Here is a 27,531-nt window from a genome sequence, read left to right on the forward strand (position 1 = left end):
CTAATCTGGCAAAGCATCTTTGGATTACATTGAAGTAGTTTGTACTCCAGTATGAAAGAAGGGATTCAGATCTCAACTAGAGGATCTGGGCAACTCTTGGAGAAATCTAACCCTTCTCCCCTACTTCCCTGGCAATTCCTTTGAACGTGACTTGATTATTTTAACAAGAAACTGCCTTTGTATTAAGGATTGGAACTGCAGTTGTGATGGCATCTTCCTATAATGATGTTTGGAAGCAAAATATGCAATGTAAGCAAATACATTCCATCTTAAATTTGTGTGATGCATACCAATCCCAGAACTTATTTCTTGATGGGGACACTTGATACCTTTTTAAAACCGAGACATGCTGCTTCTAATAACTAATATGTAGTTATGAATTGTGATACAAAAGTTATGTTCAGAGTGCAAGTTGCAAGACAAGTTTGAGTGTCTTAACCACTGAATTTTTTGTGTGTTTATTGGAAGGAAGGAAAAGGGTGGTGGAACAATGGAATTCTGGAGGCTAACTTAAAAATGACATAATATAGCTGGACAATGGCAAGCTATATCCAGACCAACAGGAAGTTAAGTTACAGCAGTAAAGTCAGACATCGGCAACCCACTCCCACCCAGCTCTTGTTCCATGCAGGTTTCCTGGAAAAAAATTTAAGTTATGTTTGCTTCCTGAACCAAAGGAATAATACTGAAATTAGTTGTACCTATCAGAAGAGTACTTTGACATGGGAAAATATTTATCAGTCTTACTCAGTTATAGTAGCTTTCTGATTTGTGAACATTCTTATTGGTTAATCTTCTTGATTGACTGGTTCGAAATATAGTAAGTGAAGAATGATAAATGTGGCCAAATTCTTCAAATGATGGCTAGCCATCTGTGTGGTTGCCTTGCTGTATGAGTTTTTTGACTATCATAATGGCACAAACAATAATTTCTTCGTTCTGTTTCAGAAAAAGTGCAGTGGGGGCTTCAGTAATTTTTTATTGATAATATTTTAGTTTTACCTCTGTTTTCCAAGGTGCTTGAGGCAATGAACAACACTTAGGTCAATTTAGTTTCACACTAAATAATAACATTAAAAACCAATAATCAGGAGAATCGTAATATACAGTTAGCAACATAAAATTCCATAAATACCTGGATAGTAAAAATTACAGGCTCAGAAACTTCTAAATGCAGTAATAATAGCAGCAGAGAAAAGCAGGAGCAATAAAAAGGAGCAATAAAAACAGTGGGAGTAGATAAAATTAAACTACAATGTTGTTAGAAAACGGAAAGCGTTCCTTGTTAAAAATTGCAAGCGTACAACTCTGCAAAACAGTACGGGTGAAGAAAGGGGAAGCAAACCTAACACTTCACAGTTACCTTCAAAGTATTCAGAAGGGTTAATGCTTAGTGCTGAGCAGCTTTTTCTCCTGGAGTAGCTGTGACAAGTCTAGGAGTGAAACAGGCTACAGCTTGCTCTTGCAACAGAGCAGACGTGAACAAACACCAGGCCTTTCTCACAAGGCACCTCTCAGAGGAAAGGATCTGCAATACTATCAGTTCCAGCTCGAAAATATAAAATTACATGTGGGCTTTAGGCCCAGTTTTAGAAGGTTTGTCCTGTGGGATGAAATATGTGGTAGTAGTAAGGAGCAAGAGGAATATAACTGTGTTGATTCCTTTGGACCTCTAGGCAGCTTTCAACATTGGCATCCTTCTGATTAGACTGTTTTGAGTTGGAAGAATTGCATTGCGGTGGCTCCACTCATGCTTGGATTGTTGAGACCCTACTGGCATTGAGGGGGTTATTGCTCTGCTTCTTGGCAAGTATGTTATGGGGTCCCACAGGGTTCTTACATTATCTCCCATACTGTTTAATATCTACATGAAATTGCTTAGAGAAGTCATCCACAAATTTAACACTGGTGTCGTCAGTAGACACAGATGACACCCAGCTCTATCTCTCCTTTTCATCTTTCATCAGTGCCTAGGTACAGTAATGCCCAAATCCAGATAAGATGATGGTTCTGTTAGGTGGTGGTTCACCTGCCTGATTGAGGACTTTAACTTGTTCTGGAAGGTGTTGCATCCACTGTAAGGATCCGATTCACAGTAGATCATAGGTCTGGTGTTATCACTGTCGATGCAAGTAGCCTCAGTGACATGAAGTGCCCTTTATCAGCTTTGGTTGATATATCAGCTGTAGCACTCTCTGGACAGAGATAACCTTGCTACAGTTACCTGTGTTCTTTCTTATAACCTACTGCTTGGAGTAATGTGATATACCAGTGTTAGAAACTGAGATATGATAGCTAGGAGCTAAATGGTACTTTAAATCTAGGTTATGGGTACAACAATGGAATGTCTAGGCATGGTTTTTTAATACCAAGAATACAAAGCTGAAAATGAATGAACTGCAGCTAAAATATTACGTTCATTTTTCACATGGTCTAGTCCTTCCCCGGCCCACCCCCCGTAATATTCTGAAGAGGGTCTCTTCTCCAGTCTTCAGAGAATAACTGGAAGTGTGGAGGCAGAAGAAGGTCCTCCTTTCCTTCCAATCTGCAGTTTTAATCTGAAATCTTAGGCGCAGTAACTGCGCCCAGAGCTCAGAATCTGTTCGCGCTAATGGACTTCCCTGTTGCAAATTGTGCCTAGAACAATGGGAGTTTTGAACCCTGTATTATACACAAGGCTGCCTCTGAAAAAGATCTGGAAACAACATCAAACATCTGGAAACACTGTGTGGCAATACACTGCGGCACAAAGGCGTGCAATTTTTTCCATCCTCCTCAGTCCGGTCATTTAAAGTACTTGGGATGCATAACATGTAGCAATTGGGTTGTGCAAAATGTTATTTCTAATGTGGCTATTGTAAAGTGATTCCCCCTCACCCTGGTGACGGCAGGTGGGACCCTAGGTACGCCTCTGGCCCTCCTCAGAGAGACTTGCCTGTGCAAGTGCTCAAGTCATCCTTTTGATGCCAGGGTTTATATTTTCCTGTATATTTTATACAAAATTCATTAGATCTTTTATTGTGTTTTAATGCTAGTTTTACGGCTTGCTGCCGGTGGTTTATCACTTCCTTTACTGTGATTATTTGTCTTGTCTTGTTGCTTGTTTTTAATTAATATTTGGGCAAAGGCTATTATTTAAAGAAGCTGATCTTCCTACAATCCTACACACATTAAAGTAAATCCTACTGAAGCCAGTGAGACTTGCTGATGAAATATGCATAAAATCCAACTGTAAGAGACCTAAGGAAAGACAGACAAAACGGAAATGGCAGGGAATTCAATACAATACAATTCCTTGTTCATGAGAATGATGGGCAACTAAACTTACAATATACAGGCATAGCTCACTTCATTGCACGTTGCAGATATTGTTACCTTATGAGGACACGGGTGCAGCTGCAGGCAGCCTTACCATTTCCAGGGGAAGGCAGCCCCCTACCACCACTGCCCCTCTTCTGGTTATGAGAGTGGAGCCGGCTGGAGCCGGGGTTTTGCCCTCCCACCCATGCAGCCAAGGTGGCCTAGGACCCTCGTACCTACGGGACTGCCTCTCCCGGTATGCCCCATGGAGAGCCTCAAGGTCCATAAATAGCAACACCCTAGTGGTCCCGGGCCCTAAGGAAGTTAGATTGGCTTCAACCAGAGCCAGGGCCTTCTCAACACTGGCTCCGGCCTGGTGGAACGCTCTGCCTCATGAGACCAGGGCCCTGCAGGATCTGATTTCTTTCCGCAGGGCCTGTAAGACAGAGTTGTTCCGCCTGGCCTTTGGCTTGGAGCCAATTTGATTCCCTCCCCATCTTTCTTTTTTCTTTTCCTTTCTCCTCCTGCGATGAGGTTTCAATATTTTAATTTTGTATTTTAATTTTGTTTTTAAGTTGTATTCATTCAATTTGTTTTTATTACTGCTTGTTAGCTGCCCTGAGCCCGGCCTTGGCTGGGGAGGGCGGGGTATAAATAAAAATTATTATTATTATTATTATTATTATTATTATTATTATTAATAGACTACTACAGTATAGTGTAAACATAACTTTTATATGTACTGGGATGTACAGTATGCCTATATAAGCATCGGTTGGGTTGCCATTGCACTTTGCTGTCTTCCTGTAAGTCATGGGGCCAAGCTAGTCCAAAGCAAAGGACAGCTAGTTTTACATATTCTGTAAAAGTTAGTCTACAATATCTAATAGGAAAAGCAACTGGTCTTTTGAGTTATATCCGAGTCATTTAAGACTGCTTTTAAAGTCTACAACCAATTCTGAAAAATAGTTCAGACAGTTTTAGCCATCTAAATCAGGGATCAGCAACCTTTTTCAGCCATGGGCCAGTCCACCGTCCCTCAGACCATGTGGTGGGCCAGACTATATTTTGAGAAGAAAAAGAAAAGAGAACGAATAACCCACAAATAACCCAGTGATTCATTTTAAATAAAAGCACACATTCTACTCATGTAAAAACACCAGGCAGGCCCCACAAATAACCCAGAGATTCATTTTAAATAAAAGGACACATTCTATTCATGTAAAAACACGCTGATTCCCAGGCCATCCATGGGCCGGATTGACAAGGCGATTGGGCTGCATCTGGTTGCCTACCCCTGATCTAAATGTTTTGGGAAAGCGCAGCTGGGTTTTTGATTCAGTGGACCTTTTCTTCATTTGGTTTTGCTTTCTTCCTTAGGGTTAGGAAATATGTGGCTGAAGTTCTATAATGTCTTTAGAATTTGGGAGTTATTACTCCAGAGGATGGATAAAAATCATTGGCTTGTCTTAAATTTTGGTTACAAAACAGTGGGGAAAGGCATGCATGTTTGGGTTAAGCATTATAAATGTCATAATAGGCCATGTGTTGTTTTATGGCAAATCATGAATACTTATGACTCTATGAACCAAACATTTTGGATGCTTCTTCAGTGAGATCGAAAGTAAATGGCTTTTGTTGTGTAACTTCTACCCCAGTTTCCAGAAAGTTAGGGTGCTTAGGACAGGATTATAAAATGGGCTTGAACACATCCAGTGGCTCGATTTAAATCTGTGGTTTTAACTTGCTTAAGTAAAGATTAATTTAAATCAATTTCCCCATTGTCTAAAACATACTTCCTGAACAGCCATACCCACTACTTGGTTGCTATGGCAGTTAAAACACTTCAATTAAATAAAGCCTTTATACTACCTAGAAGCATAATCCGAAACCTTTGGTCATGCAGCATGCATTCTTTGTACACGCCATAATTGTATCTCTTTTAAAAACAAGGGAAGTAATTGTGAAGCTACTGGATTTTTGTCTAGCTGTGTTCACATGGCAGCATCACTCACCTGAAGACAAGAGCCACAATCCAGTACAGAATTAAATACCTTAGATTCTGGCTTAGGTCATCAGAATTTTCCAGAAGAAACTGGACCAGTGGTCTAGCACATTAGATAGAAAGTGGATGTCTTTCTTTTTAGTTGATAGTTACAAATGTCAATCATTTCTTCAACAATAAATGTGTTCCATTGTATCGTAATTATAAGGTGTCAGATTTTTTCCAGGCAATATTTATTTTCACACTGATTCTGTGTTTGTGAGTCAGCATCATAATTGGGCTTTAAGAACTGTAGAATTTAACTTGCTTTATTACATTGCAGATTTTATTTCAAATCAAGCTATCTTCAGAAGTGAAACAACATTATTAAAAATTACAAATCCGTCTTAAAACAAAAATGCAGTGAAATAAATGGGTTTGGCACCCTATGGCAAGCCTTTTAGAAGCTTTTTATTATAAAATGTCATAAGATTTGGCAGCAGCTTACGACAGCAGGTGCTGCATTGGAACTAAGAAAAGTAATTCAGGAAAGTTGTTAAAAACCGACCAACTTTAAAATATTAGTATGTGTTATGTAGAACCTTTATAATCTGAGCTGGTTCACATGGTATGCTAAGCTATGAAGTACAGGCAATACCTGATTCAGTCATGATAGCCAGATAGGTGGCTGTGCAACAAACTTTAGCTGCAGCTCATGTTTAGTGAGGACCCACTTACCTGGAAGAAACCCCATTAAATTCAGTAGGACTTCTGAGTCAATATCATTACGTTGTTAGTGTCCTTGCATGTCTGCATGGAGCGAAATGGAAATTAACTTCTACATATGTGCAGTCCACCTTCTGAGCTTACACATACTACAAACTGATCTTCCTTTAAGTTTCATAATAATAATTCTGTGTGTTTTCATGTGCAAATCTGTGTTTCTCTGTACAGTACTTTTAAAAAATCAAGTTCCTGTAAATCGTGAAGTGCATGAGGTATGCAGGCTGTATCAGTAGAGATTTGGGATTTAGCTTCTACTTCATTGCTAATCAAAATTACTCTGATGTAATTGCATACTAACCAAATGAGCGAATGGAAAGTTTGACTTAAACCAATAATTGTTTCCTCTCTTTTGGTGACTTAAATTAATTTCCTAACCCTCACCCCCATTCTGATGAGAGGTTTGATGTAGAGCTTGCAATATTTTAATGACCGTTTCTACACATGACCTCTTTTTAATTCAGGTGTAGGGCAGCAGTGCTATTTCATCTGTTCTCTCAAGGACTATGTAGATGAGCAAACTGTCTGAAAGTATTTCACCTTTACTGGTACTTATAAGTGATTTTGCCCTTACTTTGTATGGACAGTGGAGTCATCCGTCAGTGTCCTGCTGAATGGCCGGGGAGGAAATTTAAGTCATTCCAAAGCAGATGGTTATATGATATAATAGCTTGCTTTTGTGCTGCATGAGATTGTTAGGATGGAGAAAGCAATACTTTCGTTCCCTTTTGTAACAGGACTTTGCTTGTTATGAGACGTTCAGGAACCTGATGTTCAAGGACCTACCATTTGGGGTCAGTTCAGAGACAGAAGAATAAAGAGATGGAGCTTTCCTCCATCTCTTTTCCAGTTGCATATTTCAATGCCTCCCTTTCTCTACCATTCACTGAGGCCCAACTTAAACAAGATGCAGGACGTAGGTTTAGCACCTACGTGTCTCCAATCACGCCAGCCATTTTCAGATCGTTGGCTTGTTCACGTGTTACATTAGCAGGTCAATTATTAGCGGCCAAGGCAGACACACAGTTTGTGTTCCAACACTATATGCAAATAGGCAAACAAACATGCTGCGTGTGTGGAAACATGACAGGGTGGGGGGGGGGAATGTTCCAACACTACAATGCTCAGACAGAAATGTAACAATGTCATTCATGCATTTGCTATCCAACTTCAGCTCAGAATTATGCAAGGATATCCTGCATTGCAGAGGGTTGGCCTAGATGACCCTCGGGGTCCCTTCCAACTCTATGATTTATGATTATAGCCATGTTAATATGTCAAAGAGAGAAACTGCAGTGCCTTAGAGAGGAAATTGTCTCACTGCAGCATAAACTTTCACTGTCAGCCGTCCAAAGGCATACCAGTATGTCTACAATTTAAATCCCTTGGAGCAGCTGTTCCTCCTTGGCAGAGACTTGGGCCATGCTGCTGAAGATTCCCCTCTGGTAAACGGCAGTGTATTCTGTTAATCTGCAGCACATGTGGTTCTTTTGTATTTAAGTCCGTCTGTAAAATTACTGCTGAAGTATAAGTGAATCCTGTGTCTATATAGCCTAGGTCATTTTGTGGCCAACTATCTTTGCAAGCGTGCCAGAAATCAAGACCCAAGTGCGAGAGTCACTCTGGCACACGCTATAACACATAAAACAGCTGCTACACATTTGTGGTATGTTTTTGCCTCTAGTGAACTGGGCTGGGGGAAAGGCAGCTAGGTAGGGTAGGAAAGGTACATATATATGCTATTCATTATTCAAAGCTATTCAAAAAGTCTATTCATTGTTTTTTAAAGTTAAGACTTAAAAAGTAATCCTGACCTGAGATGACCTCATAGCATCGAAAATGCCTTGTGGTTGGGTTCCCCCCAACTCAGTATCCTTTATATGAATTTCTTAACAGTTTCAGTATTTACAAGCTTTCTGGTGACTCATGTCTCTTAGAAGTAAACCCAACTTCAATGATCTAAGTGTGAAATAATGTGTTTTAATGTATGTTTCCCATTCATACTTGGAAAGTGTTCTTAACCAACTTCTTGGGGACTGCCTGTAGATTTTTAAAGGTTTGGCATAATTAAAGCTACTTTCTTTGTTTACTCAGAGAGGAAAACTAAACTACTGGTGAACAGCTGGATGCTTTTAGGAAGCCATCTAGTATTAGTCTAGCTTGTCCACACAATGTACTTGAAATAGCCGATCTAGCATGGCAATATTAGAAATTCAGATACATAATCTAATCACCAAATGGCACTTTAAACCTAGGTTGCACTCGCCACAACAGAATGTCTAGGTGCTCTTTTCTTTTGGCAATAGGATTTATTATTAACAAATTCAATCTTCAAGGAAGATATTTCAGAAGTGACATTTTGCTTTAACCAGTCACCAAACTGGGATCCGGAGATCTCCACGTGGTGGCTATTGGACCTGCACCAGTCACAAAATGCACCTGGCTAATTTCTAACACTGGGCAATCTGTGTTATATATGTAATGAGGGCTGCTCATGCAGAAGAGCTGAGGCAGTATTGATGGTCTAGCACATAGTATCACTATGGTATCACATGATTGGCAGGTGGGTTGCCCTGTCCACATGTCAAAATCCCTTGCACTTGTGCAAGGGATTTCACAATGCTGTTTGCAGTAGTCTCTTCCCATCTCTTTTAAAGATTGCTACAGCAGTCTTCAAAGGCGCGGGGGAGACTACTGCAAAGAATGTTCAGCACATGCTTTCCAGCAGTCTCTTGCCCCCCACTTTAAAGATTGCTCTGGTGCTCTTTAAAGTGGGGGGAGCTCTTTCGAAGAGTGCTGCAAAGCAAGTGCCAGCTTCTTCATCGTTGTGTGACAGAACAGTTCCTGTCAGAGCCTGTATCTAAAGCAGACATTGGTTCTTTTTTAATACCCCCTCCCCAAAATATGTTGATCTTCTTCAAAGGTTGAAACAATTGGCATGGAGCAGACTTTCCAAGAACATCCTGTCCATTAGTTGATGTCACCAGTGACATCAGCTGATGGGCAGTTGGCTTAGAGAAATGGCAAACACAGATTGGCCCATTGGCCAGAGTTCCCCACTCCTGATCTATTCAGAGCAGGCTGATGACTCGGACTTTAAATCCAACTGAATGGGGTAAATACCAGTTCAGTATGCTCAACATTAGTGCTGTTATTATTACTATTGTTATTATTATTATTATTATTATTCTAAGATATGGTTCTTCTAGTGTTTGAATGTATGAAAATGTACTATATAGATACTAATTATGTAACTGTTGGGAAGTATGGGATAGGTAGGATGTCTAGGAGTAAGTTCACTTTTCTTGGAATGTAGATGTGTTTCCCAAAATAAATCCAAACCTAGGAATAGCATCCCTTCTGTTTCTTTGTTTCAGATTTAGCATTGGAGTCAAATCCATCTGACCATCCTAGAGCAAGCACAATTTTCTTGAGCAAATCCCAAACAGATGGTAAGCTATCTTTTGCTCTCTTAAAACGAAGGAGGGGAGGACATGATAGAGTGGGTGGATTTTGATTGAGAAATGCCGCTGTCTCCTTCCACTTCCGTCAAAATACTGACTGTACATTAACATTTTAAGCTGCTCTTTCTTCATAGCCATTTTCCAAGGCATTTAAAAATATGCTTTTAATTCATCCATTCTTTTGAAACACTCGCCACTCATTAGAATGAATAGGAATGATTGCATTTCTTATTTAGCAATGGTTTAGGATGGTTGTCCTGTGACCAGTGCTTGGGAAAAAAATCTACTTAGGTTTATCCTGGCAGAGTGTGTGCCTTGTAGCTTGAAGCTCAGTAGCTTTAGATAACACAACTCGTAACAGCATTTATTTTTGTAATCACATGTTCTTCGTGGTATAAAATTTCAGTGCCGTTGGATTAGCTCAAACTTAGCAAGTAAATGCTTAAAGCAGTGCTCTCTAGTGATGAAATACCAAGAGTCTTGAATGCATTTTTCCCCATTGGATGAACTGCTGCAGTAACTCCCTAGTCTTTGCAGAGCAGAAGGTTCTGTTGCTTTGAGTGGCACTAACTCTTTGTCAACCTTTCTTGTATTGGGAGTAAATGTTAGGTTTCCCAAAAAAGTAGCATAAAGTTGCCACACCCTGGAAGTGATAAACTGTGCTCAACTGAAAACTGAATTATTGTCGGATAAATCATGGGTGGTATTTGTTGGGTTTGATTGTATACTCCTAGCAGTTAAACAGATTGCATTCTAAAATACAGAATGTGTTTAGAAGTTGAAGCATTCATTAATAAAAGTGTTCACTCCCTTTTCAGTGAGAGAGAAGAGGAAAAGCAACCACATCAACCACGTAAGTACAACTAGTAAATGAAGAAAGGTGTAAGCAAAAGCCCAGCTAGTTACATGCAGGAAATGGCAGCAGTGAGCTTAAGAGTTTCACTCCTTACTATTCCAACAGCTTACTTCAAACGTTTAAACCATTCACTGCATATTTAAGTTCTTGTATTGCAGGGGGTTGGACTAGATGACCCTTTGGGGCATTTCCAGCTCTGCAATTCTATGATTCTCAAGTTTCCTTTTTCCATAGCGCAGTAGAACACAATCCTAGCTGGTGTTGTTGACTGCACAATATCTCAGTCTAAGCACTCACATTACATAATTGTTTCAAGTGCAAAAGCATATTTAATAAGTGAGCATGAAATTTGTCTCCCACATGGCTAATGCTGTGGTGGAGAGGGAGCGTTAATGTGTGCTTCAGTGGGAGCTACAGAAGAGGGTCACCTGTGACTAATGGGATTAGTGGTGAATAATCCGTTCAGCATGTCACTTCCATATTTTTTTGCCTGCCAACACTTAATAGAACAAGTGCTCTGTGCTCCCGTTTCCCTTCTGTTTCAGAAACACTTTGCAGCCAAAGTAGAATGGGAGTAAACTCTTAAGCAGAAGGTAGTTCATGTTTAATTTCCGTTGAACAGCCTGTTAACAACCAGTTGCTGGAATTCCTGCAGAGTACAGGACTGGGTGGGCCTCAGTCTGAACATTGCATCTTCAGGAACAGTGGAATTTTTCTGAATTTCTGAAGACAGATTTTAAATTTTAAGATCCTGAGGATGTGCTTTGTTTGTTTAAACCAACCCACAGGGATTCTAGTACAGTAACAACAAAATATTCTGCAAAACAAAGTTCACCCCTGCCTTAAGATATCTGCTACCAACTTTCACACACATTCCTAGAATTGTTTGGTGGGATGAGGAGCCTTTTGATGCTCATAGCTTATAACTGTCAAAGTATAATATTAATGGCACATGGTTGTGTAATGTAATGTGCTCCTACTCACTCTCCTAAGGTTGCCATATTCCCCAAAGTGAAAATCCAGACAGAGTTGTTGAGCTTTAGTTGCTGTTTTTTCCCTGATTCCGCAAAAAAATTGCCCTGACACCCCTAAAATGTCTGGGTGTATCCAGGAAAATCTGGATGTATGGCAGCCCTACGCTCTTTTCCCAAAAACTAAACTCAATTATTCATTGGCTTTAAATGGGGGAACATCTGTAGTCTAAGTAACCCAGAATACCTTCCTTGAGCTTCAGCAGAGTCATTTAGCTTCTCTATGACACACCGCTGGCACATGTTCTTCTCCTCAATTTTAAACATGTCATTTCATGTGTATTTCCCCCTGCTCTTTACAATAGTAGCCACAAGGGAGTCCAGACCTGGATAAGGACTTGCGATGGACGGGTGGTGTGTGTGTGTGTGTGTGTGTGTGTGTGAGTGTGTGTGTGTGAGAGAGAGAGAGAGAGAGAGAGAGATTTTCTTCTGTGCCATTCAAGTATTTTTCTCTAATGTATCTTTGCTTTTTTTAATAGCATTTTAATGCATAATTCTTAAATATGTAGGTTTGGATGTGGGTGCTTACTGTAAACCCATAAATTGTTGTATTGGAAATCATTTTTAAGAACGCTGCTGCTTTCCCCTCCTTCTTACAGGTTTCTCCAGGGCAGCTTACAAAAAAGTATAGTTCATGTTCAACAATATTTATTGATGACAGCACAGTAAGCCAGCCTAATCTTAGGAGCACAATAAAATGGTAAGTACCACTGAGTCTTTAGGGAGAAGGTATACTGATGAACCATGTTCACCTCCTCTGGAGAGATCAGAAGAGTCAGTATTCTGTCGAACGAGTTCTAGTGAAAGTGATTGATTCTGATTTTTATAAGTTGAGCAGGAAAGTTTTCTTTGCCCCCAAAGTACACGAAGTAAAATGCAGCAGTTTTATGAAACCTTTGCTCTGGTAACATTCTGTATAAAACACTGAGTAAATTGTGGCCTCTTGGGTTGGCCTGCCATCTAGTGGCATCAAATTATTCCTTAACCACAGTACTTGATTCCAGAATTCTTTGATTCAGGGAAAAGTTACCTAATAGGTAAACTTTTTTTGTATCTTTATCTGTCTTGTTTCTCTTATGTAGACTCCAGAGCTCTCACACTCCAGTTTCTATTTTTGTCCTCTCAGAGAATTGGGTATAAAATTGGCTTGTAACTTTAAAATGCTTAGCTGATAAAATATTGGAGTGCTTGAGACAATACAGTAATTAGGAATTAGGAACACAAAGCCCAGATTTGCCATAGATTAGCTCATGTAAATCACACAGTGTGTTTAGGCCATAGAGAGCTGATGAGGCCTGCAGGAGGAAGTTGGATTCGCAGCTGAAGCTAAGAAGTTGTGGAGATTTTAAGTACGGCATCATGCATCATTTCGGATGGGGTCCCTTGACTCAGGGTTGCCAGAATAGCAGCAATGAGGGAAGAGTGTTGGAAGTACCCTTCATTTCCCCCCTTGAAAATTTATTTCCCCTTAGAATTAATTTCCTATACTATAAATGGAAAAGAGGTTTATTAAAGAGGACTGTATACCGTTGAAACTCTCCAGCATTGTAGGGTGAGCTGCTTAAAATACAGGGCAAGCTGCTTAAGGGATGATTCCATGCAAATGGATTTAGCCCATATATAGGTGTGGCCTCTTAGAAGTGGAGCCACCACCACCCCAACACAGTTTCATCCACCTCGGTAATAGACTCTGTGCACCATGAGCATAAATATTCTCAGGGCTTTCAGACTGGAGCGAGTGAAGAGTTGATCTTGCACAGTGGATGTAGGAGGTCAGAGCTTCCCCCTCTGATTCCTCAGCTGGGCTGTGTGGTGTGGTAAGCCTAATGAGCCATGGGCGATGGTGTTCTGTAGCTGTCAGAGCATCAGCCTCTTTTGTCTAATGAACCTTCCCCTACCTCCCACCAGCTGAATGCAGCGAGGACAACATCTCAGTCTCTGCACTGGCAGCATCAAGATGTGCCCACAGGTCTGCCTAGAGAGAACAGCGTCCAGTTGCTTGGAAAAGGAAGAGGCACAGTCACTAACCCACCTATTTTGTCTTACCGCAAAAAAAGAAAAATGGCCAGAAGATTTTAGCCTACACCATCAGTGTGTTGATACCCTGTATCCCTCCTAATATTCAGTGTTATTCAATAGTCTAGTGATATTTGTGTACCGCTTGGGGTCTCTTGGCCAAGTCATCTACACAAGCGAATTTTTTTGGTCATTTTCTTACTAAATAGATTACAGGTTTAATCCAGATGCTCCATTATACGATCCAGTTCCTGGCATTATACATATTTTTTTAGTCTTAGTTCAGGCAGCCTTGTATTAGAGCATGTTGAATTTCAGTATGTATATCTTTAAATGAGTTCAGTTGAAAAAGGGAAAGAAGAAGAGGCAAAAGTTTCTAATGTGGTTTTTGTCATAAAATCTGTTTTTATCTCTAACAGCAATCTTGTATCAAAATTAAACTTGCAGAACCACTAACAGTGAAATGACTTTTCTCTCTCCTCACAGTGTTACATTAGCAATATACTATCACATAAAGAACAGGTGAGCACCACTTAAAACTCTTGTTTTGCAAGTCATGGCATTGATGGTGACTACAGCTTAGCCATTGGTTACTGAAGTAGCTGTAGCTTGTGTGTTTTATTAATTGGGGCTCTCATGTTGGAGAGGCAATGCTGTTAAGAATCAAAAATTTGTTGCGTGAATATGAAATAGCAAGACTTTAAAATGGGCAGGTATTAGCTACATTTTTCATACCTAAGAAATTGCTGGTGGCTGTAAAGAGCCCTGGGGAATTGAGAGAGAGAAACAAATGCACACACAGACATACCAAATTAAGGTCTTGGAAACAAAAATCAAAGTGCAACAGATGTGAGTTTTGCATTCAGTAACTTAATTTTTATGCCACCTTCTGTGCATAATGACTTCATAGATAGGGCTGGGTTGCAAATGCGTGCTCCTTGTCTCCCCACTTTCTATGGCTGATGATGAGCTACTTCACTGCAGGAGATTAATGTTAAATATAGCTCTCTGGGGATGAAGGGAGTCTCTTTGAAGACAGGAGCCACAGTAACAGTCATAACACAAGCTTTGTACGGGCTTCTTTGAGGTTTTGCATCCCTTGCAATATATGCATATTGCAATTTATGGCTATGGGCTCAAAATGTGTTTGCAGGAGGGATGTGTCTTTGCTCCATATGGTTTCTTTAGCACCCCAGGTTGTAACCAGAGTTGTGGAATGGAAGTCTGCTTATGCAAGGTGTCCATTGCCCAATTTCCACTTAGTCCTCCTTTGCACTCCAACCCTTGGTACCACATCCCCACCCCATTCAGGAGAGTCCTCCGATTTTTCTGGGGGCACAGGAGGCTATAGCGAGGAAGAGATAGGAAAGCTGTGTTCTACTCACACTACTCAAGATCCAGCCACTGGATCCACACACAAACACACACCCTTCTGACCATATGCTTACTATTACTCATTTGCCCAGACATCTTGTCTCACCTTAATGCAAGTGCTCGCTAAAAACTTCAAATTTGGCTCATGCTGAGTATCTTGGCATTGAAAACAAGTCTACAAAAGTTATTGATTGAGGGGTGTTTGTTTGTTTGTTTGTTTGTTTGTTTGTTGGGTGTAGATGTTTTGCTTGTTTTGTTTGATGACATTGCCAGTTTTGTTCCTTGAAAGGGGTATATTGTGGTTCCCAAGACAGTTTCTTAGATTTTCAACAACTGCAAAGCATACTGTAATGCTGCTGTTAAAAGTTTATTACAGTCATACCGTGGTTGCCGAATGCCTTGGAACTCATACGTATTGGCTCCCGGACAAACGAAAGCAGCGTCTTGGTTTTCAAACAGTTCCGGAAGTCGAACGGACTCCCGGAACCCATTGTGTTTGAGAACCAAGGTACAACTGTATATAGTTTTATAGCATTTTTGAGTTAGCATTTAGAAGTGCGCAACATGGAGGAGAGAGAGCGGGCAAAGGAGATAAAGAACAAGGTATTGCCATATTACCAATTACATGGGTAGTCCTCCTCATCCTATGATGTATTAAAATGCTTCTTATAGGAATGCAAATGCTTATCTTTCAGAAAGCTTTACTAACAGCAGTAACATACATTCTCCTGTGTTGCAGGGATTCTGATAGATCACTGGATATTTTTGATGAGAAATCACATCCACTCACGGTAAATTTGATTACCTTAGTTTGACTTGATTGCTTGAGTGCATCCCATATGAACAGGAATAAACCTTGATACCTAGGAAACTGGGGTCTATTTCAGCTTGCTTATAAGGAAAGCCAGATTTTCAGGAAAATAAGAAAGATTTCTTGTCTCTTAGCTTCTGTGCAAAGAAACATTTCAGTGTATGCAAAACTAGATTGCTATTTGGCTTCTTATACTTTAAAAAGTGATGCTGCAGAGTGTAATCCCTGGAAGAGCAGTGTTGGACTTCTATGGCTTTGAGCTGGAATCCAAAGAGGGGTATTTATGAAAAATATTTACCCATGCTCATGAGTCAGTTTCTCCCTTCTGGTGGTAGCTTCTTGAGTCCCCATAGAATATAGTTCTAGATTGTGTCCCCTATTTTTGAGAGCAGCTAGGGAGCTCCAGTAGGAAGAGGCCTTTAAGGAGCTCCTGTGAGCACTCAGCCATTTGGATTCCAGCATTTGTATATAACCCACTGACCTAGTCATGCAGGATATTTTCACAGTACTAACAGCATGATCCTGTGCATGTTTACTCAGAAATAAGTCCCGCTGTGTTCAGCTTAACTTTTAAATTACTTCTGAACTGTGTCCTCTTTCAGCGTGAAGAGGTTCCAGATGACTACTTTAAACATGACCCTGATCACAAGCACATCTATCGCTTTGTACGTACCCTGTTTAGTGCAGCGCAGCTGACGGCCGAATGTGCAATAGTGACACTGGTAAGCCTTGGTGGTAAGCCCAGTTACCACCATCTTACATTTTTTTTTAATCGGGTTTTGTGAGTTAGATTCATAAGAGTCATAGGACTGTAGAGTAGGAAGGGACCCAAAGGGCATTCGAACCCAACTCTCTGCAATGCAGGAATCAGAGATGGAATTAAGTATGTCTCGCGTAATGACTCCTTGTCGTTTTTACCTTGCGGCAGTCAGAACTTGATACAGGAAATGCACTAGGTTGATTGCAGCAGCGCCAATAAGCTTGCACCTAGGCTGCCTGTTTGATAACTGTTAGACAAATCCATTGCAGAGGTGGGGGGGCCTGTTGCCTTCCAGGTGTTCTTGGACTTGGACTCCCTTCATCCCTGTCCATTCGGCATGCCAGTGGGAATTGGAGTCCAATCACATGTGAGGCTACTTGATTCCCCCATCCCTTCAGTTCTCTTGTGCTGCAGAAATAGAGGGTAAATGCATTGGGCTACATCTTCTGAATTTGGAATACTTGTGCAGGTAAGTAGCTGTCCTGTAGCCAGTAAGTCTGTCATTGAGGCCCTGTTTCAGTATAAGATTTGCCTCTGCTGTGTTTTTGGAATGGTTCCTGTGAAGGCCTGCAGGTGAAAAATTCCACACAACCTTCAGGAATCTTTCAATAAACTAGAACTGCCAGAAATGGAATATTCTGCTTCCAGTGCTTTTCTGTATTGAAACAATTCCTGACAGCACTATCTGTGTGTGTAAGACTCTAGGAATTCTTCTGAAAGCATTCTGTCGTGTAAGAAAGCAACCCTTAAAAAATTTGGTCACTTTAAGCATTAAAAAGTACTTCTGCCACTAGTTGGCACTGTTTCACCATGGAAAGGAGCAAAAGTTTTCAGTCAGTTGGGAGTTACCTTTCCCCCCCCCCCCCTTCTGTACATGATTTTGAAGCTGAAAATATAGCAGTGCTGTGTGATTACTTGATTCTAAGATATTTTAGCTAATGGAGTTCATTTTAAATTGGTGAATAAAACGTATATGTAGATGTGTATCTTAAATGTACAGTGAGTGCAAACACACATGAATAGGGAGCATCTCGGTAATGAAGTTTGCAGTGATGCTGAATAGTTTTGATTAGTCTTGCTTAAGAAAAATACGAATTCTTAAAACGTGCAATACTTTTTAAATTCATCTTCACTTTACAATGCCCACCCTTCATAGTGAGTACATTATGTTTGGTCTGCTTGAAAACAAAAACATTTCTTGTGATGTAGATGGAAGAAGTTGCAGGAAATGAGACTAAAACTACTCCTTCAGGTGTTTGACTACATCATAGATTTTACTTGATTGAAACATTTACTGTGCATGCTTTATTAGCCCTATTCTGGTGTCCTTTGCTCCCGTGTTGAACAACATGGAAGCAAGGATCAAGATCACGCCAAGTAGCCCTGCCCTTGGCTTTGTGTGTTTCTGCTTTGACGGCTTTGTGCTCAGTGCAAACATCAGTAGCAAGGGGAACCTCACACATATAACCCCGAACTGTTATAGATTCTGGGGAAGCCTTCTCACATACAAGCATAGTTGTGAAACCTCTTTGCTACAGATGTTAATGCTGTGTGCATGGACATCAGAGGAGACATGCACAATGTTGAGGGCAAAGGGCTAATCTTAGCAGCCCCACTTCTCATTTCCATGTTGCTCAATATGGGAGCAAAGAACACCCAAAGAGGACTCTTGGGTCATTACAATCTTAAGAACAGTTTTCTTCATCTGCAGGTTTACTTGGAAAGGCTCTTAACCTATGCAGAGATTGACATTTGCCCAAGTAACTGGAAGAGAATAGTTCTAGGTGCTATTCTGCTAGCTTCTAAGGTGTGGGATGATCAGGCCGTGTGGAATGTGGATTACTGCCAAATACTGAAGGATATTACAGTTGAAGACATGTAAGTTGCAAGCTTTAGTTAAATTTGCTCATCTGTGTCTTAGCCCAGATAGTTTGAAAATACACCTTTACTCCATGATATATTTAGTATGTAATATGCCTTCAACTAATTCAAATCAGGTTTTGAATAGTGTGCATGTGACTTCTTGTGGTTTTCTTTGTGTATCAGTAGTTCGTGAGCACAATTTTTATCAGACCCTGTAAGTTGCAATGAGCAGTTTGACCCGGGCCTATTAATATGATGCTTGTTCTTTAACACTTTTTGCGGAGGGAGGGAGGGAGACACAAATCCAAACTTGTTTGGTTTTCACTTTAATAGAGCTCTGGTCTTGGAAAAAATGTGAGGACTTCTGCTTGCTATTCACTAACTTAGGCTGAACAGTGTGGAATTTCATTGGTCTTGTTTATCAGAATGAGCCACTGGTACATAGTGTTGGGGAGGATTCGGTGTTCATGGTGCATGTTGGTACCAATGACATGGGCAAGTGACATCCTGGAAGCTAAATTTAAGTTGCTAGGTTGGATGCTGATAGTCTGGACCTCCTTTGGCATCCAAGGGTCCAACCATCTCCCTAGACTGTTTCCTGCTACAGATACATTTAAAGAATTTTTTCTTGTTGGTCTTAATGTTTTCAGCCATGTGTTCCTCAAATTATTTTTTAAAAATTCCTTACTGTCTGCTTGCATTTGGGGGGGGGCTTCGTGTTCCATTTTTGTTTCCTTCATTTGGACAAGGCTTAAGGAGGCCTCCTTGCCTCCAATAGCTTCTGTGACCCTTGAATGTTAAACAGAACTGGCCACGATGGACCAGGAATGAGACCTTCACAATAGACAGCTCAATGAAGATGTTGCAGCAGCCATGAAAAGGCAAATTCCCTGCTAGCGATCATTAGGAAAGGAATTGAAAATAACACTGCGGATATCATAATGCCACTATAGAAATCTATGGTGCGACTGCATTTAGAATACTTTGTACAGTTCTTCTCACCTCATATCAAAAAGGATATTGTGTAGTTGGAAAAGGTTGAAATGAGGGCCTCCAAAATGGTCAAGGGGATGGAGCGACTCCCCTGTGAAGAAAGGTTGCAGTGGATTAAGATTTTTTTTTAGTTTAGAGAGAGGCCTGGTAATAGGTGACATGGTAGAACTTTATAAAATTATGCGTGGCATGGAGAAAGTTCCCCTCCCCCCCCCCCACCCATAACACCAGAACTTGTGGACATCCAGTGGCGCTGAATGTTGGAAGGTACAGAACAAATTTTTTTAAAGTCCTTCTTCAAGCAGAACTGTGAAACTCACTTCCGCAGTGATGGCCAGCAGCCTGGATGGCTTTAGAAGAGGATTAGACAAATTCCTGTAAGAGAGGGCTGCTGATGTGCTCAGATGCTGCTTGCAGGTTTCCCACAGGCATCTGTGAGAACAGAATGTTAGACTAGATGGACTATTGGCTTGATCCAGAAGGCTCTTCTTAGGCTCTTAAAGAGCCCCATGCTCAAGACTGTCACCCAGCTCCTCCAGTGCAGCAGCTGAATTTTGCTTCCATTATAGATTAAGCACAGCTTGTTGTGTTGTCCAAACTTTGGCAAATTATGGTCAACCTTAACTATAGCTTCTTAAAACAATCCAGGTTCAAACTTTGGTTGATCTGAAATGGAAGTAGAAACTTCTGCATCCTTTGTGACTACAGCACCGTATTCACTTAACTATGATTTAGCGTTATTGTGTTGTGTCTGAAATTAATTCTCAAACTTGTAAAAACAGAACGCAAAATATTCAGAGGTGACCCCCAAAGCAAAATGTATTTTTGCTTTTTAAAAAACTATTTTTTACCTTGTACTTGTAAATGTTAACTCTGAATCTTGAAACAAGCATCTAGGAAGGAGTTGTCCAGCCGCGGCAAGTTGCCCTTTTTCTAGAGCGTGCATTGAGAAGCATGACTTTTAATTTGTGATAGGATGCTTAATGAAAAAGAAAAGTGCTATAGGCAGGTGAGGGAGTTAATTGGGTTTCTTAAAAGATCTGCCTCTTAGTTTAGAGAGGGGGAAAAGATGTATAAAGCTGGCCAACAGAATAATGCATCAGAATTTTCCTTGCACTGCACTTCTGATTCTGTAACAAGAAATCTGAAATGAGGAAAATGTTGTTTGTTGAAACCCTTTGCCATATAAATAGCTGCTTTAATGGAGTGTCTTAATAAGAGTGGGAAAAACCTCTAGCCATGCAGCTGCTAATCCTGTAGATTACAGTGTGCATAAAAGAGGGGACATGCTGTTCATTCTTGGGCTACATGTGATAGTAAATAAAGCAACACAAACACATGGGGCCTTTTTGCCTTTCCTAGCTTCTAAACCCTTATTAATAGACTTGTTAATCCGGCAAAGTATTGTAATTTTTACACAATTAAAATGTATTAGCGAGCTCTGTACAAAAGGGGCAAATGAAGCCCTGATCAGCTGATCATCCAAACATTATCTGATTTACATTTCTATAAGCTTTATGACCATATGAGCAGGAAATTAATTCTGGCAGGGGGCTTAATGGTCCTCCTGTCCATCCTGCTCGAAGCAGAGCACACAAAGCTCCTATTCTCATTGAGACTTGCCATCTAGATGATACATTCCTCTTTGTTTTCTGTCTCTTCAACTAAAATGCCAATATAAAAAAGAACGATACTTCTCATCATCTCCCCCCCCACCCTGCAAATCCTTGTGAGTGAGGAAGAGTTAACAAGAAATTGAAAATTTGACGTGCGCTTGTGAGTTATGCAGCTCCCGTTTTTTATGGGGAAAGCTCTGTTGTCTGGGGTCGATAGGCAGCTTTTGATTTGCTCAGAGTTAATGGAGGTGGGGTGGGTTTTTTGTTTTTGTTTTAACCAGATTTGCTTGAAACTGGTTTAAATATGGTGATAAATATGGGCTGTCTGGGCTGGCGGCAGTATCATAAGGCAGCAACTGTTGTCACTGGGATGTGCCTCCGGGCCTGAAGTCTCGCCTCTCCTCTCCTTTCTACACCTTTGCCTTGCACTTCCCATCATCTCTTGGACCTCTGTGGGGAGTACCAGCATATTTCACTGTACTCTGCATGCTCAGAAGTACTAGAAAGCCCAGTGCTTTGTTCTGGTTTCTTACGCGGCAGCAAACACTTCGGGCATAGCTTTTTAAAACATTTTGTCGGTCACATGAAAATCAGCCCTTTGTTGACATTTCATGTGTTTGGGTTTGAAGACATTTCTTCCCATCCTTGTGACTTTGCTAATTTGGGCTAGGGGATTATTCTGTATTTCATTAGGAGATGAGCAAATGAGTTCAGTGTGCTAATAGGGTCTTAACGCTCTACTGTATTTTAAATGTAAATGCATAATAGTGGAAAACGCACACAATTCCACTGCTTTTGAATTGGCAAAAAAAATAGGCACATTCAAATAAATGCAATGTACCGCACATTGTAAATCTGTATTTGACCGAAAGTAGAACCATGCCTTTTGACATTTGGACCAATGGAGATGTTGCTACGTATCAACTCATAGTAAGATTCTGTTTGGGATATGAAGCAAGTATTACTTTTGAGACCCATTGCCGGTTCTGATTTTTTGCAAGTACTCTTCTAACCATTCTGAAGAGGTGCTGCCCCGCACCTGAATCCATAGGATAGATTTCAGAAAAATAGCATGGAAGGCAGCCTTTAAAGAATTCCTCCTCCTGTCTTGTGCTGATATATATCCTCCCGGGAGTCTCGGGGCGAAGAACTCCTTCGCCTACCTAATGCTGCTTGCTTGCTTATTTATTTATTGCTGGAGATGAATCCATGTTGCCTCAAGAGGCTTTTTACTCCTAGATAATAGCAGCAGCAGCAGCAGCTCTTCAGAGATCCATTTGTTGCCGTGGTGATATGCCTACTTCTTTTGTTGGTCCGCCTCTGCTTCAACAAACCCCCTTCCTGTTATCAACCTGGTGAAAATGTCTGCAAGTTCTTCAGAGCTAATCAACAGCACACATCATTCTTTTCATCTGATAACTATAGCGCAGGGTCTTGTAAGAATGAGAACGGAGTATGAATTGTGTACAGCTGTGCTAATGGAACTCTAAAGGACAGCGCTTCTAAGTCAGCAAAGTGAGTGCATGACAGAACATAACCTTTTCTCCCAAGCTGGAGGTCCCAGAATTCAAATTGCATCTAACATGAGCACATTCACTTTGTCCCATTAAAAAAAATAAAAATGCTTCAGATACAATCAACATTCATTTTCGGAGGGGGGCGGCGTGTTGCTTGCGACACTGAATAATATTAAGATGCTTATTTTGTCTGTTTCTGTCAACCCCTTTCCTTTTACCCTAGGAATGAAATGGAAAGACACTTCTTGGAGCTACTGCAGTTCAATATCAATGTTCCTGCCAGTGTTTACGCCAAATACTACTTTGACCTTCGCTCCTTAGCAGATGACAACAACCTGAACTTTCTGCTGGAGCCCCTTAGTAAAGAGCGAGCACAGAAACTAGAGGTAATGGTCCGAGACTTGGTGTGCTGGGTACTTGGTTTGCGTAACAACAGCTTCTGTCCCTTCTTAATCACATTACTGTGGCTTGCTAAGCTTTTTTGGTTTTGTTTCATTGGAGGGTTTAACCTCTTAGTTGCAGAAATCCTTCTTTTAAAGGTAATCCTTTCTCAGGAGAAGAGTAAGAAAGAATAGAAAGGTCAAGAAACCAGACAGAGTTGATTAAGACAATTATGACTCTGTGTGCTGACCGACACATTCTGTTCATAATTGTATATTACTACATACAGTCTTTTAAAAAAGGTAAAGGGACCCCTGACCATTAGGTCCAGTCGTGACCAACTCTGGGGTTGCGACGCTCATCTCGCTTTACTGGCCGAGGGAGCCGGCGTACAGCTTCCGGGTCATGTGGCCAGCATGACTAAGCCGCTTCTGGCGAACCAGAGCAGCGCACGGAAACGCTGTTTACCTTCCCACCGGAGCGGTACCTATTTATCTACTTGCACTTCGTGCTTTCGAACTGCTAGGTGGGCAGGAGCTGGGACCGAACAACAGGAGCTCACCCCATCACGGGGATTCAAACCACCGACCTTCTGGTCGGCAAGTCCTAGTCTCTGTGGTTTAACCCACAGCGCCACCCACGTCCCGTTTACATACAGTCTTTAAGGTGTCACTAATGATACCTGAAGAAAGCATGGCAGAGCCTCTTCTTGATCACTTCACTTTGTTAACTTAGGGAAGAAAAGGACACGTGAATTACATTAACTCACACCCACCTGCAGGTTCCATATGTCGCAGTCCATATGATGAACTTGTGTGTGTGTGTGTGCACGCGCCCCCAGTCCAGTCCAGTCCAGTCCAATGCATGTCTGAAGTAAGTCCCACTGGGTTCTGTTGGGCTTATTTCCCAGTAAGTGGATATAGGATTGCAGTCTCAGTGAACTTTGGTTATCTACTTCCAAAAGGTGACTTTGCTTTGAGCCTCCAAGAAGAAAGGGTCAACCTGTTGGAATAATTTCTGTGTTCCCTTATACTTGTTCCTGATGCTATACATTTCTTTCTCTCTCTCTCTCTCTCTCTCTCTCTCTCTCTCTCTCTCTCTCTCTCAGCTGTTTCACTTATTGTGAGAAAAAATACATAATTCCATCCTAGAAAGACATGCATGATTTGTAAGGACTGAAATGTGTAGTGCAAGTGTTTTTTCTCAGCTGCAATTATACAAATGGAATGTGGTGCAGTGGTTATGCTAAGGCTCAGGACACCTTGGTTATGTGGGGCATATCTGACTCCTACCTGGAGGGCTCTCTGTGCAAACAGTGTGCAGAATAATCTTCAGTTGGAGGGAAAGAGGAGGTCCCTTCACATATCCAGGACAATGTGAGCCAGTTTGGAAGTCAAGTAGAACTTCTGATGGAGTGGCGTGGCTTCTCATATCAGGATATATGTTATCAAAACAAGAACTTGAAAGGGGTTGAACGTAGTCCCTGCCAACATAGCTGAATGCCCGTTGCTTCTTCTGAAGTTGTGAAAAAGATATGTAGTGAACTTGGCAAGACAGAGTGAACTACAGTGCTGCTTTGGGTGCTAAACACACCTATTCTTAACCTTAAACCTTAAACTCTTCTTAACCTGAAGCACCACTTTAGCTAATGGGGCCTCTTGCTGCCGCCGTGCCACCGGAGCACAATTTCTGTTCTCATCCTGAAGCAAAGTTCTTAACCTGAAGCACTATTTCTGGGTTAGCGGAGTCTGTAACCTGAAGCGTATGTACCCCAAGGTACCACTGTATATTGAATGTGCAGCCCTCTAAAGGGACAGTGAAGTTATTTGCTGAAAAGGAGTGTCTGAAATCTTCACAAGTGTCCATTTTCAGGCAGGTGTGGGATGCCTTTAGATATTTATGGACGCTGCTGCTTAAAGAATGTTTCCGTTTGAGAATTGAAAAACCTAGTTAGTAAATTGGCCTGGAGCCTGCAGAAGAAGCATTCAGATCAATATGAGCCTAGGTTTGTGATTGGTTTCCCCCCCCCCCCCTGCTACTTCTGAATCAGTAAAGTGAGAGGTAATACAATTAAACAGATGCTGAGATGGGGTGCCTGAGATCCTGAGCTCATATTTCTGGCTTGAACATGTTTTCTAGGCTATCTCCAGGCTGTGTGAGGACAAATACAAAGATTTGTCAAAAGCTGCTATGAGACGATCATTCAGTGCTGATAACTTAGTTGGGATCCGCCGTACTAACGCCATCCTCTCTTGAGCAAGATGGGAAGCTGCAATATTGTGGCGCCAGGATTCCTATCAGCCGGGGATACCACCTCCACTCCAAGCTCACAAGTCAACGGCGATGGCGTCTTCCAGCCAGCGGACGGGGTGAGCACAGCAAGCCAAGGGAGCCCAGAGCCAGAGGAGCATGATTCCAGGTGGAGGGGGGGAGAGATGGAACCTCTTTCAAATGGGCACACTCCATTAAAAACCAAGAGGTTCAAAAACTTTTGAGTCTTCCCCCCTTTTCTCCTCACTGACCCTCACCCCCCCCAAAAAAACCCCCACAGATGTTTGCTTACTGTGTAGGCCTATAGCTGTGAACTATGTGAGTTTTTAATAATGACTAGTTTTACATTTTAGAATTTGAACATTAACACAACAGTAGTCGCGACGTTCTTCCCCCTCTCAGTCATCCAGGACCAGACTGCAGTTGCCTTTCAGTGCAGTGTTAAATGCTAACACAGTATAAAACCAGTCTGGGACTAATGCTACGGCATTGACCAGTGAAGGGTTCTCCCCTCCCTCCCCTCACCACACATTTACTAGCAAGACTCTCAATTCCTACACTGGAGTTCAGTCAAAAGACCAAGGAGCTGCTGAGCAGCAAGCTGTGCTAACTCTTTAAATGCAAAACCCGACACTTGAGATGGTCAAGGGACTGGAAACCTTTGGGGACAGGAGCAGAGAAATGGTCTTCTGTGTTCACTGATTTGAAAGCCAGTTGGTCAGGGTCCATTTCTTGTCAACTATGGTGCTTCTCACGTTCTTATACTTCTAGTTGAGCCCTGGGAGAGACGCAGTCTGCATAATACACTTTCTTTTGCCTGAAGCGCTGAATAGAGCTGCATTGAAAGCTTAGCCTGAACAAATGTACTGACTTGGCGATGAACAGACAATAAGGCTGCTCTGCTAAACTCTTCCACTACAAACAATGGATATGGAGCAAGGTTTGCTTTTGTCCCGTGCTGCCAAAAAGCTTTAAATTCACAATGGAGAACTATTTTGAAGGTGCTGGACGTGTTGATGAGGGAGGTATGATGATCTTCAGTTCATATCATTACTCTTTTGAAAACACTTTTTTCCCTTTTAAAACCTAGTATATAATGTTCCTTGCTCTGGAAGTGAACTTCTAAACATTGGCTTTTTGTGTAAATTAATTTTGCTTGTCCAGAATGGGAATTTGGGGTGAATCAAGTTTTCTGCTCCTAAAAGTAGGAAGCAACCTGGATTACAAACCTTCACCACTCCAAGTCAGATGATCGAAACGGTTTATACATTGGAAGCAGTCCCTATTGCAATCTGGTACCTTTTGCTGTTACTTAATATCCAGCCCAACTTGCTTCTTGAATTGTCAGTGGCACTTGGACTGTTAGGCCCCATACTGCACTGCATTTAAAGCAGTATTATACCACTTTAAACTGCCATCATTTTCCCCAAAGAATTCTGGGAAGTGTGGTTTGTTAAGGGTGCTGAGATTCATTAGTAGGCCCCTTTTCTCCCTACAGAGCTACAATTCTCAGAGTGGTTTAGCAGTCACTCCCTCTTTCCAGGGACCTCTGGGAATTGTAGCTCCTTGAAGAGAATAAGGGTCTTCTAACAACATTCAGCACCTTAAGAAACTACAGCTCTCAGCATTCTTCGGGGGATGCCATGACTGTTTAAAGTGGTAGGAAACTGTTTTAAATGCAAAGTGCAGATGGAGCCAAAGTCTCATGCTGTATTTTAACCTACCAGCTCTAGGCAGGCATTCTACAGAGTCTGTGATTTCAGGTATTAATCACAATTCAGTTTTGAAACAAATGCTACATCTTCAGGTGGCTTTCCTTTCTCATGTTTGTATTAAAAGAGAAGCTAATAATAAACTCTATTTTAATTAAGATCAGGTGGAGTTAGTGTGCTTTGTATGTCTCGGTCCCGAGTTTTTCGGATAAAAATGTGTCTTGGGAGGAAATGTAGAAGAGCCCTGAACCAAGGTGCACTGAAATAGTCTTTAGTGGTGCCTGCTAGATTGCATCCAATGTCTCAATGTTACTACAAAAGTTTTCTGCCTGATTTTTCAATCCAGAAGACTCAATCCAGAGCAGTCTCCACTAATCAAACAATGAAATCAGTAGTACCAAATCAACGACACACAACAGCCTCTGCATAAAGCAATAAAAACAGCTGGATATAAACATTCACAAGATCTAGAAGGCTAGATCAGGATGTGGAATCTGGCTCTTCAAAATGATCATGGGCTTCAGCTCCAGCCAGCATTCCCAGTTAGCTGCAATAATGGGAGTTATAATCCAGCTATATCTAGAGGGCCATAAGTTCCCCATTCATGGTCCGGACAATTAAAGCCAAAAAACGCTTCTCAACCTCAGAGGTGTCCTGCAGAGAGCATGCCATACATGGAGACAGCACCATTGAAATGATGCAATAGCCATCTACCACTCTCCTCTCCTCTGAAGGTAAGGGGGACTTAGAGAAAGGCCTCTGAGCATTGTGACTTTTTAATGTTGTCTCCCACCTTGCT

At 41.3% G+C, this 27,531-nt stretch overlaps 1 protein-coding gene across 1 annotated transcript in view; it reads left to right on the plus strand.

Annotated features, from left to right (window-relative positions):
• CCNYL1 (cyclin Y like 1) overlaps positions 1-26,890 on the plus strand; it is a 30,569-nt gene extending 3,679 nt beyond the window's left edge. The window contains exons 2-10 of the mRNA XM_083571690.1: positions 9,445-9,519; positions 10,350-10,384; positions 12,018-12,118; positions 13,921-13,956; positions 15,548-15,599; positions 16,222-16,341; positions 18,091-18,257; positions 22,592-22,754; positions 24,889-26,890. Of these exons, the coding sequence (XP_083427816.1) occupies positions 9,445-9,519; positions 10,350-10,384; positions 12,018-12,118; positions 13,921-13,956; positions 15,548-15,599; positions 16,222-16,341; positions 18,091-18,257; positions 22,592-22,754; positions 24,889-25,005 (866 nt within the window). The 3' untranslated portion in view covers positions 25,006-26,890. The remainder of the gene's footprint in view (positions 1-9,444; positions 9,520-10,349; positions 10,385-12,017; positions 12,119-13,920; positions 13,957-15,547; positions 15,600-16,221; positions 16,342-18,090; positions 18,258-22,591; positions 22,755-24,888) is intronic.
• The last annotated feature ends 641 nt before the right edge of the window (positions 26,891-27,531 follow it).

This window comes from Podarcis filfolensis (genome assembly GCF_964270895.1).
Source record: "Podarcis filfolensis genome assembly, chromosome: 1".
Classification (NCBI taxonomy): Eukaryota; Metazoa; Chordata; class Lepidosauria; order Squamata; family Lacertidae; genus Podarcis; species Podarcis filfolensis.